We start from the raw sequence: 13,165 nt of genomic DNA, 5'->3' as shown, positions 1-13,165 counted from the left end.
AAGCCCACAACCTGGGCATGTACTCTGACAGGCAATTGCACCTTGACTTCTGGGTTCATAGGTCAACGCTCAACCACTGAGCCACACCTATAAGTAATAATCTTTGACTGCACTTTTTAATGTTATTTGAGAAAGGACTTATTTTCTATCTACTGGACTGGAAAGAATGGATTTAACTATTTAGAGGAAAATTCCATTTCTGTTGAAGTTGTATTCACAGAAAAGCAACTGGAGTATGAATGCTTGAACCAAATAGATAACATTTTCTGTCCGATAAATGGAGATGATTGTGTTTCTTTTCTATCATTACTGACATTTGTTTGACCTTAAGAATAAATCAGCTTGTTTATCATATGGAAATACTGGTAGTTGGCAAAGGACAACAATTAGCTGTTTCCTAATAATTAAGCTTACACCTAAAAGATGCAGCCAGGAAAAAAATATTTACCCTGATCAAAGTCTTTGGGATGTTATAGATCCGTTTGCACACTGCATAAAACTCATGTATATATTAATGCTTTTGAAGGTCGCTTAGATCAATGCCTTTCATAATAATTTTCTGGGTTTCTGCTACTAAATATGAGGGAACACATTAGAGGAGCCAAGAGAACAGTGGCCTCAGATCCAGATTCTCTGGACTTCCTCTACCCTTCTGCTTTTGACCAGTGTGCATGCAGAAAGTGTGAGGGAATAAAGCATTCCTGGTTTCCTGCAGGGGAGGCACATACAAGGACTGAGTCAACTCCTGGACTAACCAGCTCTCTGTTCTCTCTAGACAAGCAGTCTAAGCAATAATTTCAGTGAAGGTATATGATTCATAGAAGAAAATGGTGGTAGTGTAGGAAGACAGCAAGCCAAGAAAATAGCAAAAGGGCCTTCAGGCTCCTAACAGCACTAGTTATGGAGAGACAAATTTCTTTGTTTGTAAGTCTCATTCCAAACTGAAACCCAAGGATATATATACCACTTCACAAGCTGTCAGCTAAATAGAACTTTGGTGATCAATCCCTCTCCCCCATTCTTTTCCCATTTTAATGAATGTTTTATGTCAAGAACTATTATGTTTTCTCCTGATTACCGGCTTCATTTTTGACAATGGTATTATGTGTTATGTGTTAGTTGTATGCCAGGCAGTACAGTAAGCATTTGTATATGCATCAGTTCATCTAATCCACAAATTATCCTCATAGGTAGGAATATCATACATCATAGTAGCCTGTCATAGTTTGGATGCAGGCTACTGCCTTACCCTTATTTCATCTCTCATGCACTTCACTCCAGCCACATTGGTCTTCCTTCTGTTCTCACACATGCCACACTTTTGCCTGCCCTGGAGGAAGAACCTTGTTAGTTTGCCTATCCAGAGAACTCTTCACCATGACTTAAGATGACTCATTCTCTAATTCCTTTATGTAAATGTCACTTCTTCAGTGATCTTCTCTGAGTCCCTAAAACAGGCCCTACCCCCTTCATTTTCTATCCCCTTACCTGTTGTGTACGGCATCATGGTATTTAACACTACATTGATCAGCTTATCCGGCGTCGCCCCCATCACTGCAATGCCCATTCTCTAAGATCAGGGAACCTTGTTACCGCTCACTACTATATCCTCAGGTGCTTTGTCCTTTGCACATGCTTAGTGACCATCTGTTATGAGAGTGAACAGGTAACTGAATGAATCAGGGACATGTGTTTTAATGTTCCTAAACTAAGGGACATGGGCTGTCTGTTCCTAGCCTGCCCCTGGAACCATGAACTAGAAAATAGGAAGCTGAGAGAACCAACTCATTAGGAGAAGCAAAGTGGCATGACACATGGACTGTTTTCCATTCTTTCCTTTTAGATGCTTATACCAGAGCAGAAGTTGTTTATGAGTGGACCAGGGAACCAGCACGCTCAGTGGTGGTAGCAGAAGATGGGTCACGCCTCAACCAGTATGATCTTCTTGGACAAACCGTAGACTCTGGAATTGTTCAGTCCAGCACAGGTAAGTGCCATTTGGCAACTCCAGATATGGAGGAGGGATCATAAAAGATTTTTTTTGTGTGTGAGAAGGTGGTTATTCAGTAAGTCTTTCAAAATCACAATAAGAGAAAGAGAAAAAAACTGCACTAAACTGGGGTATGGTTGAGCTGAAAACTAGTGTAATCTCTATAGACCTATCATCCTAGACTTTTCATTTAATGTCCTTTGTCCTGTGTTTATCTGCAAAATAAATAACTGATTCTATGTGATCAGCATAGCACAATATTTAGGTATGTGAACTCTTAAGGAAGACTGTTTGGGTTAAATCCTTACTCTACCTTGCCAGTTGTTTGTGGTCACCTCACAAGGTAGTTGGAAAGAAAAAATTACATCCATTAAAAATACATATCACAGTTCCTGGCACATAAAAAGCTCTCAAGGGCCCTGGGTGGATAGCTAGGTGGTGAGAATATTGTCCCATTACATCAAGGTTGTGGGTTTGATCCCAGGTCAGGGCACATACAAGAATCAGAAAATGAATGCATAAATAGGTGGAATAATAGGTCGATTTTTCTCTCTCTAAAAGTCAATAAATAATTTTAAAAACTCTTAGTAAATGTTAGGTATTAATGTCATCTAGTCCCCACTTACTGCCATGATTCAATGAATCTTGGTGAAATTAAAGCAGTGATCATTACACATGTGACATCAAAAAACAATTCATTCTACAAATCCATTTGTATCTCTAGCCAAGAATCTTCCTCAGCTAAATCCGATAGAAATATAATCACATTACTGATCACTCCATTTTGGAATTAAAAGTGGGTGGTGTGCCATCCTTCTTAGAGTTATAACTACTATACCAATACAATGCTCAGAAACCTATACTAATAAAGAGCTAATATGCTAATGGTCAATACGCTGTAACAGTAATGGCCAGATTATTAGCATATTAGCTGGGGCATTGCTCCGGAGACTGGGCTGAAGCGGGGAGGCTTCTGGAGGAGGTGGGACCATCCCCTGCCAGGGAAGGCAGAGGTGAGAGCCCATAGCGCCCCCCTCACCAGTCCTTCACCACCTACCGCTCGCACTCTGGGTGCCCCGCGGCCCACCTGACAGGGGAAGGAGCACAGCGCAGCAGGTGGGAGGCTTCCATGCTCTCCTTGGTGCCATGAAGGGGCGGAGCTGCTGCCTTGCTCAGGAAAAGGGGCAGAAGTGGGGAGGCACCCAGAGAAGGCTGGACCAGCCCAAGGAAACTCCAGGGACTGAGGGTGGGGCTTGAAGCGGCCAGAGAAGGCCAGAGGGTTTGGGGGCTGGGCCAGGCGCGCTGGAGCTCTGCGTGGACAGGTTCCCAAGGCAGGGCTGCAGGTGTTTGGGCGGCGCCGAGCAATTTCAAATCGCGCGCTGGGCTCCTAGTAGATCAAATAATAATAAACAACTGGATCCAAAGTTTTAAACTTGTATCAAGAAATAAGATAAGAGTTTAATTATGCAAGTATACATTTTGTGACTAACTTAATTGTGATCATAAGGGCATATAATTATAAATAAAATTTGGGTTCTAACAATTAGTAAAACTTACCTCCTCCAATCCCAATATTTTTAACTATGTTCAATTACTGAAAGCGTAGCAAGACTCAACAATTACTTTTATGGATGTTTTTAAAATTTTAAATTAATTTCTTCATTTTGATTTGTAATTTCTAAAGAAAGACAACTTAGTAATAATGAAGGGTGGGACTGGTTTTTTTTTTCCTTCCTCAAACTTTCTTTCTTAGATTTCAGACTTTATATTGGGACCCTGATCATTCTAACATGTTTAAGAAATAGGTCAATATTTCTTACTGTGATTATAGGATAATCCTTGCTTAACAGAATTTGTGTTTTGCTTACTTTAAAGTATCTATGGCTACTCTAAAAGCTCAAATATTTGTGTTTCTTGTTTTGAAAAATGGAGAAGGTTGTTTCTCAGCTTTACAAACATTAAAATTGCACGTAGAAGTAATTTCAAATTTAAAAAATAATGAATTAAAAAATGTATGTAGCATAGTGGAGAGGTCTTAGGCTTTGTAGTGAGAAAGACGTGGACTGGATTTCTGGTCCCGTCCCTTAGAAGAAGCTTTGTGACTTTGTGAAAGTCATATATCCAATTATAAACTTTGATCTCTTCTAGAATGGGAACTCTATAATTTTGCATTAAAGAGGAGATAATATAAAACATTGATTACAATGTTATATAATGCATGCTCAAAATGATATGTGGTATTTGTTGCTATAGTCTTAAAAATATCACAGAATGTGGAAAATACTGAAATTTTTTCTCCTCACGTGTTATGTTGGAAAATATATTAAAATGAGTAGTGTTGACTTTTTAGAAATGGAATACTATTATAGTCTGGATATTGTGGCAGGCACTAGGGATTTGATGATAGGCAAGGCAGAAATCTTGTCATGAAGTCTAAGGGAAGACAAACACATACATTATAACTACCAAAATGAGTGGTGAGTGCCATGATGAACATGTTTGTGAGGGCAGGGACCACATCTGTTTTTGTGTGTCCCTAGCATTTACCATAATAGCTGAAATATAGGAGGCAATAAGTAAATAAAAAGGAAATGAATCCAGCCTAGAATAATCAAGGAAGGATTACTGCAGGATTTGACTTTCATTTTGTTAATCTGTATTAGTTAGGAGCCAAATAATCACTCTTCTAGAGCATTCAGAATAATAGACATAGAACTTCTCCTCAAGAAACTCCCCAAATATTATCATTAGAATGGAAGTTGGAGGATGTCAGGGAACTAGTATTTCAAGTGCAGCAGCAAACATGCAATAGAAGTATATACAAGCCACAGACATTACTTAGCAGGAGTGCCTTCATTCTAGTCCCAGCACCAGTGACTGAGTTGTCATGGTATCCCTTCTCTATGCCCCAGTTCTCATGTCTGCAAATTGATGTCTCAGTCCGATGAACTTGGAGACCACTTTCATCTCTGGCTTCCTAAGGATTCAGCCTAGCTGCATTCTAGTTACTCAGAAAAGATGCACAGTCACAAAGAGGGGCAATAGGTGAGGGACAGTGGCTAACTCATCAAACCCAAGCTGTCTGGGCCTCATAAATTGGGTCCATTAAAGGTCATCGTTCTGTGCTCGAGGGGCAAGTTTATCTGTATAAAATTGGAGCTTTTTCTTGTCATCCCATAATGAATATTGGTGGTGATGGCGAGGAGAATAATGACCAAATTCTCAAATGCAGGAGTCTAGTACAATGCACATTCAACTCCACAACATGCCACTCACGTGTAGTTACACCTCCTCTGGGTCTATTTTGCACATCAAAAATCCACCTTGATGCCCTAGCCGGTTTGGCTCAATGGATAGAGCATTAGCCTGCAGACCAAAAGGTCCCTGGTTTGATTCTGGTCAAGGGCGTGTACCTTGGTTGCATGCTCCTCCCAGGCCCAGGCCATAGTTGGGGCTCATGCAGGAGGCAACCAATCAATGTGTTTCTCTGACATCGATGTTTCTCTCTGTCTTCCCCTCTCTCTTCATATCAATGGAAAAATATCCTGGGGTGAGGATTAACAATAAAAAAATCCACCTTGATAGACTCGTGTGGGAAGAAACAAAGATCTTTTGTAAGGTCTGCAATCCTATATTTCACATCTCCTAGTGGAGACCTGAAAACATCAAGATAAATGACATTCGGTGCTATTACCTCCCCGTTTCTGCCAGAAGACTAGGGATGATGGCAGGAAAGAACACACATCTTGACAATGATTAAATAAAGAACATCTTTTTCCACCTTAAAATCTCTGTGGGGAGAGAATCAATTCAGATCATCTTGTAGAAGGTTAGAAGGTGTGGTTCCACTTGCCTGCAATCAACACTCATGTGGGAACAAACTCACATACACACTACCAGTGACCTCTTGCAGGGCAAACTACCCAATTCTGTGTCACAGGAGCAAAATATATGAGGCTCAATCCAATCTTGGGTTTTTTAGAGGTGCAGTCCCTTCCTTGGAGTCTGCCATCATATTTTAGGGAAGAAAATGAGTCAGAGACATTGTTTTAAATGTACTTACTCAACTGGCAGAGCAAAACCTTTAAAGGCACATAATTAGCTTTCAAACCCAACACAATTATCTGTTATTCATTTATTCTCTTATTCCTTTATTTATTTTCTCATGTACTGTGCTTCGGCCTGGAGAAGGACATATAGTTCCTATTCTCAAGAAGCTCATAGTTGAGTGATGGAGACTATTATTATCCCCCACATTTACAGATGGGACATAACTGAGGCTCAGAGAGGCTTAACTATTTCTCCACAGCTAACGGCAGGGGAACTGAACCTGGGTAGTCTAGCTGCAAATTATGTGCTGTCAACCACATACTCTGGCACACCAGTAACAGGCAAGACAGGCATGTGTGGAGATGTAACAATGTGATGAAGCACAGAGTTTAACAGTGTGGAATCCGAAGTTATACCATGAGGGTTTAAAGGCTGTTTTTATCTTATTAACTGTGTGACCTTTGGCAAGACCTTTCTCTGTTTATCTTTTGTACTATTTGGAGATAATAAGAGATTGTACATCACTAGCTACTATGAGACTGAAATGAAAAAAAAAATGCATACGGACTGATTAGTAGAGTATCTGACATGTAAAAATTATATAATAAATGTTAGCTATTATGATTAATGATAGAGTTAGTATAAGAGAGCTACCTGGTGACATAAAGAAGAGTTTTTTTTTCTGCTTTATGTATTGGAAAGGCAGTTTGGAATAGATGTCAGGCATTGCCCCTGTCCCACTCTACTATACCACAGTATGCTTCCTAAGTAATTATTTAAGGAGAATCCATGTAAAAATTATAAAAGTGATTGAAGAACATACAGAGAAGTAAAATAATTAAATTGCCATTAGTCATAAGAATAACTTCATGGCCAGAGAGAATAAGAATGAAATAATATGTAATCGTTTTTTAAAAACACATAATGACTACAAAGTCTTCATATTTACCTAAGTCAACACACAGATTTGATCAAAGGAAATGTAGATTAGTTTTGCTGAACAGAAATGTCTTTTATTCATGAATGACTATTGTTTATCTTTATAACAGATGACCAAAAGAAACTGTGGGGTCCTCTTTCTAGTTTCCTGTGGATGAGTTGATTTAAGGATGCATTGAGTTAGGGTTACACAGTCAAAATAAATGAGGAACTGAACTATCTTCCCTGACTAGGGAGCAACAATGGTGATTAACATTCATCAAAGGAACCTGAGGGCCACTCACACAGCCTAGTGCATGATATTCAGAGAAATAATTATAACCATAAAATGTGAAAATTAGGGGGTGGGGAAGGGAAACTTCTATAGTTACCTGGTCAACCTACTCATAGATCAGATAACAAAATGGGTCCAAAAAGGGTAATTGGCCTAAAACTATAATCACTGTTTCATTTCTATTTCAGTATACTTTGAAGCAGATATTAAAATACCAACCACTCTGCCAATGATATTTTTAATATCTCATTCCTCTTAAAAAGGTAGTATTTTCAGAAAATACTAACTTTTGAATACTTGGAAGAAAAAATGATAGCTATACATGGAATCAATGCTCACTACAATTTTGTTTAAAAGTGAATGGTTTATCTCTTGAGCTGGAGAGAATGCATTTCTAATCTTTTATCTTTACACTGCAAATCTTCAAGTGACTCCCAGTGTTTAAAAATTACTCTCCCTTCCATCATTTAATTTTATCCTCACAGCATCTTAGGAATAATGAAGTAAACACTATCATTTTAATTGACCAAATGAGAAAAAGTCAAAGAGGTTAAGCAAGGTATTTACCCTTCAAGTAACTGACATTTGAGAAAGCAAAGAATGGAAGCCAGGTCTACACAAACACTCGATTCTGCTTTACAAAATTAAATCCTTGCTTCTATTTTCTACTCCCCTTAATTTTGTATTGTAATGTAACAGAAATATTATCACATCTAACTTACAAGCTTCCCTCAGGGTTACATGATGTACAAGAATATTTGAATTACAATTCTTCTAGACTGTTGAGTTAGAGGAAAAGAATTTGACATGCTTAGTGCATAAACACTTAATATCTAGACATATTGTTTTAATCCAATTTAGGAGACCATTTTTGTTGTTGTTTTTCCTTCCTTTTTAAATTATTACAACATGATTTTGATTTGACTGCCTTCTTTTTTCCTTTTTCAAATACTTCATGCCAAAACTTAGATTTTGTTTAATTTAGGAAGATGATTTTACAAGATCTGAAATTCTCCTATTCTAATTTTTTAGTAAGGAAGTGGTTTATAAAACAAATATAATGTCAAATAATTGCTCTTCAGAACACCAAAATCATGTTCTTTGAAGAATTTTCCCAAGATGGCATACTGTGAACAACAAAAGATGATAATGAAGTATATGTAGAGACACATATGAAAGATATGTCTTAGATGTATGTAGCAGGATAAGGATGTAAGACTATCGGTGACATCCTTGGCATATCAATCTCGTCCTTGGAGCCATTTTGTCATGTTATTAAAGTGTCTTTCTTTCTCTTTCCTGGATAAAGGCTTTCCTCTTCAGGAACTAGGTATCACCTGAAGAAAGGATGTGTCTAACCTCCAGGTCTTTGTGGCTGATGGAAAACCTCAGAGATTAACTTTTTTTTCAAGGTCAAATTGTTCAAAGTTACTGTCTGTTTCACCCTCTAGGAGAATATGTTGTTATGACCACTCATTTCCACCTGAAAAGAAAGATTGGCTATTTTGTTATTCAAACATACCTGCCATGCATAATGACCGTCATTCTGTCCCAAGTCTCCTTCTGGCTCAACAGAGAGTCTGTACCAGCAAGGACTGTCTTTGGTAAGTAACAAGCAAAACATGCATGCAAGGGTTTGGAGGGCAAGTTATTTGGGTGATAGTGCAAATAGAATGAAAAAATAATTGTATGTTAAAATATGAAGTTAGTATAATATAAATTGTTCATTAATTAAAAAGTATTGCGCTAAATAGCAAGCTGCTTCAGTGCATGTAAATCCATGGGATTAATAAACATTTGATCTGATATTTTGGGAGACCAACTGGAATGAAGCAGGCATAAAGTCATTCATACTAGATGAAAACACACACGAGCGCGTGTGCGCGCGCACACACACACACACAGAAACGTTAATATTTAAAGCCTACTTTCAGATTACATAATCATATACCTGTGTACTTTTTTATAATCTAAGAAAATACCTGCAGAAGTATTTCTTTACATATATGAAAGCAGGGTTTCCTTACATAGGTAGAGAGCATTAATGACTATATCATATGACAGTACAGGAATACTTCATTTACCTATAAGTGTGCACTTCCTAAGAGTTACAAATATGCATTTTTCTATTAAAATGCCCTAGATGCTTCAAGTTAAGGCAAGATAATGGAAAACTGCTTAAAGGGTAATAACCTTTTACTAATAGGAAAAGTCATTCCCTAATTTATTATTTAAGAAATTTGTACTTCATAAAAAGTGTTATACTACCTTAATTATACTTTTTAGACTGATGTAAGCAAAATATTCCATAACTATGAACTTATTGATTCATTCCTTCAGTCAGTAATTTTTATTTGAAGTCTACTATGAGCTAGACACAGAATACAGCAGTGACCTTAACATAAACCACTCCCCTCATGAAGGTTATAACCTGGAGCTTAAAATTTGAATAATAATAGAATCATATACATTATTTACTGAGTGTTTTTATTGAAGACTCTATTCTATGAAAAAAAAACCTACACTATCTTATTTAACACTAAAAAGTAAAGCCTGTGTACTATTATTATCCTTGTGTTAGAAATAAGAAAGCTAAGAAACTGGAGATTAAGTCACCTGCTCAAGGTCAGAAGCTATGAGGTGAAGGAGTGTGGAGGAAGACCCAAACCCTTAGATCCACAGTCTGTGCCCTTAATGACATGCTGTACCCCCACCAGTGGGCTACCCTGTTGCAATGACAAGACATGGAATGGGGTTCTTGGGGGCAGCATCATTTGTTTGTAAATAACAACCATATATTCATTGGTGAAAGGTGTGGTTACCAAGGTTCATTCCAGAAATATCAGCTAGGCACAATGCTATATTTAAGACCCTTAACTACAGAATAAAAGCCTTAAGAAGCTTAAAATCTAAATTGGGGATCATTCATATGCAAAGATCCTCCAATAATATGCAAGGAATGAGAAAATCAGTTATCTCAGAAAAGAAGCAAGACTCTACTCCAAGTGCCCAGAAAAGAGTATTCCCTTCTGAATGTTGCAAGGTGCTTCTAGGTTGGAAACCACCAAATCTTTGCTCTGACAATAACCTAAGAACACAACTAAATCAAGATCCAGAAAGAGTCAGCTACCAAGCAAAGGCGATCACTCCAATCATTCCTTATCACCATTTGTCAATATTAACCAGCTTTGACACTACTTGTTAGAAAATGAAGACACTAGCTTCTGTGTGCATATGTAATTTGAGCCCCTTTTTTCCCCACAAGAATTTTTTTTAATTAGAACACATAAGATATTTCATTATATTTTATGTAGAATGAATCCAGCACTACAGTGAAAAATATGTTTTTTAATGTCATTTTCCCCACTTTACCCCAACATATCTGATCCTTCCAGTTTGGAAACTTTCTAAAACATTTTGGACTGTTTTATAAATGAAAAACTTTGCTTTAAAAAAAAAAACTTATCCATTTGTTTTTAAAAACCTTGCTTTTAACACTTTCAACAATCAGGCAACTCATGACTTTTTGGTGAACATAACTACTTATGCATAACCTTAGTTCTGGCAAGTATTTCTGTCTATCAAGTTTTATATTTCTAATGTTTCAAGCTCAATAAAATCATAAATACAATTTTCTAAGACCTTTAGCCTCTTAACATTTATTTAGTACACATGTTTCTATTCTTTTTTTGTCTGAACTCAGCATATTTCTCTGAGCTGTGTAAGACGCCTGAGAGGGTCATGGGTATTTAAAGAAATACAAGAATAAAAATAAAAAAGTTGTAATTTATAACAGCTTACTAAAAGGCAACCCAGACTATATAACAAAGCTGAAGCCTGTTTTATGTCTTAAAATATCATATTTTTGACCTTCCATGCTCACATTTGGAGGAAATGTGGTCATGGAATTTTGCTGCCAGACAGAGTCAAGTTTTAGTTTAAATCTGTTTTTCTAAGCTTCAGTTGCCAATAAAATTTGAATACAATTAATGTCAAATTATACTGTTTAAAAGATTAAGTGATAAAAATAAAATATGTAAATTGTCTTGCTTAGTACTTGGAACTTAAGAGATACTCAAAACACTTTCGTTCTTTTCCCCTCCCCTATAGCAGGAATTATAAGAACACACACACACCTCTTTATGCTATTCTTCACTGCTTTTAATTTATGCATGCATTTGATTTAAGAACACCTACTCCCGAATTCCTTATGCTGCTTACATAAACCAAAACTCACAAAAATAAAGAAATGAATTTATGGCATGAATTTATCCAAAAGGACTGTATTTGTCAATAATGATAAGTAATTAACCTTGCCCTAAGTAAATATCAGGCTAAGTGCTAAACACTTTACTACTGTATTGTATTTAATAGTCACACACCCCTCTGAGTTAGACTTATTGAAATTAATTTGCAAAGAAATAATTATTTTTAAAGAATGAGGCAGAAGCTCTGAATTGTGAGGCAATTTTCCCAAGGTCACCCAGCAATTATAGAACTGAGAATTAAAACTGGGTTGCTCTGTTTCCTAGATACTGGTATTTAGTTACCTTGCTATTTTCTCAAGTTAATATCAACATGTACATTTGAGGGCTGTTTCCCAGCCAATATTCTTTAAACCATTCGTTGGTTAGGTAATAGAGACAAGGCCTCAGAACTTTCTGTAACACCATCAAAGTTCAAAGTTCAAAGTTCTTAATCCTATTACTTTCTAAAATAGTTGCCAAGATTAACTACCTTGACATTCATGGAAAACTAGGAAATATTGGATGGTTTAAAGCAGTTCATAAAAATTAGCCACCCCCATCTCTGTAGTCCTACCAATTCTCTGAAAAGTCATTGAATGGGGGGAATTATAGGTATTAATTTTAGACCCATTGGAAGATAGTATCTTCTATGGCAATAATTTATTTACATCTAAATGCTTGTACATATTACTACATTTTATCCTCAAATAATCTTGTGAATGATTGTGTGGAAATTTTCCTCTCTTAGAGCTTCAACGATGATATAGACAGTAAAGAGAATGAAGTTTCAGTCATGCCTCCACAGATATGAAGACTGAGGTCCCTGGGAGTTAATTCACTTACTCAGGTCATGGAGTGGTCAGGTTCAGAGTAGTCATTGGAACAGTCACGATTTTTCCACATCATGCAGCCTGAGTCATCCTTACTGGATTATGTGAATTTTTAAATACTTCTCGAATGGTTTATACGGAACCTTGCAATAGACTAACTATACAGTGTGTTATATTTAGTAGGCTGGTAATATTAATTTGTTAAGTGAACATTAATGGATATCATTATTCACATACCAACTCATATAATTACATAAATTAACTAAAAACAACTGACTTAAAGACGGCATTGGGGCAGCAGTAACAGAAAAGAAAAGATTGTGGACATTTAAATCTCAAATTGTGTTTAAATTTTGGCTTTGCTCCTTCTGAAATGTATTACCTCAGGCAAGTTACATGCAACTTATTTCAGGAACTTCTTCAAAAGAGTGGCTACTTCAAATATCAGCACAAAAAATAGTATAAAAACAGAAGAGTTAATGTAACAAAGTATTATCTGAAGATAATTTAGCTATCTATCACTTATCAATCATCAATAGACTATTATCTTCTCGGTTTATACATTTGGGGTACACAGGGAGAATACCAAACAGAGCTGAGGATTCAGAGATTTCTTGTGGATCAGAGATAGTGAACTATGCTTTCTATTTCAGAGTTGGAGAAAGTGAGAGAATGTTATTTCCTTTTCTAACCAGGACACCACGTTCAAGATGCCCATTTAAAAAAGTTCGCTATTTTATTAGCAGCTCAACAGCAAAGTAGTTTATCCCTAGAAGAGATTCCCTTCAAATTGCCATTCCATCAACTGCAAACTACAGTGGGATTAAATTAAAAC

At 36.8% G+C, this 13,165-nt stretch overlaps 1 protein-coding gene across 3 annotated transcripts in view; it reads left to right on the top strand.

Annotated features, from left to right (window-relative positions):
* The window catches only part of GABRA1 (gamma-aminobutyric acid type A receptor subunit alpha1), a 49,820-nt gene that overhangs the window by 28,711 nt on the left and 7,944 nt on the right, over nucleotides 1-13,165 (top strand). For all 3 annotated transcript variants that reach the window (XM_070414472.1, XM_070414473.1, XM_070414471.1), the window contains exons 7-8: nucleotides 1,844-1,987; nucleotides 8,705-8,857. In XM_070414472.1, coding sequence (XP_070270573.1) covers nucleotides 1,844-1,987; nucleotides 8,705-8,857 — 297 coding nt within the window. The remainder of the gene's footprint in view (nucleotides 1-1,843; nucleotides 1,988-8,704; nucleotides 8,858-13,165) is intronic.

The sequence above is a fragment of the Myotis yumanensis genome, unplaced genomic scaffold (genome assembly GCF_028538775.1).
Source record: "Myotis yumanensis isolate MYYU_CA2020_CCGP unplaced genomic scaffold, mMyoYum1.0.hap1 SCAF_5, whole genome shotgun sequence".
NCBI lineage: Eukaryota > Metazoa > Chordata > Mammalia > Chiroptera > Vespertilionidae > Myotis > Myotis yumanensis.
This window is presented reverse-complemented; position numbering and strand designations above follow the sequence as displayed.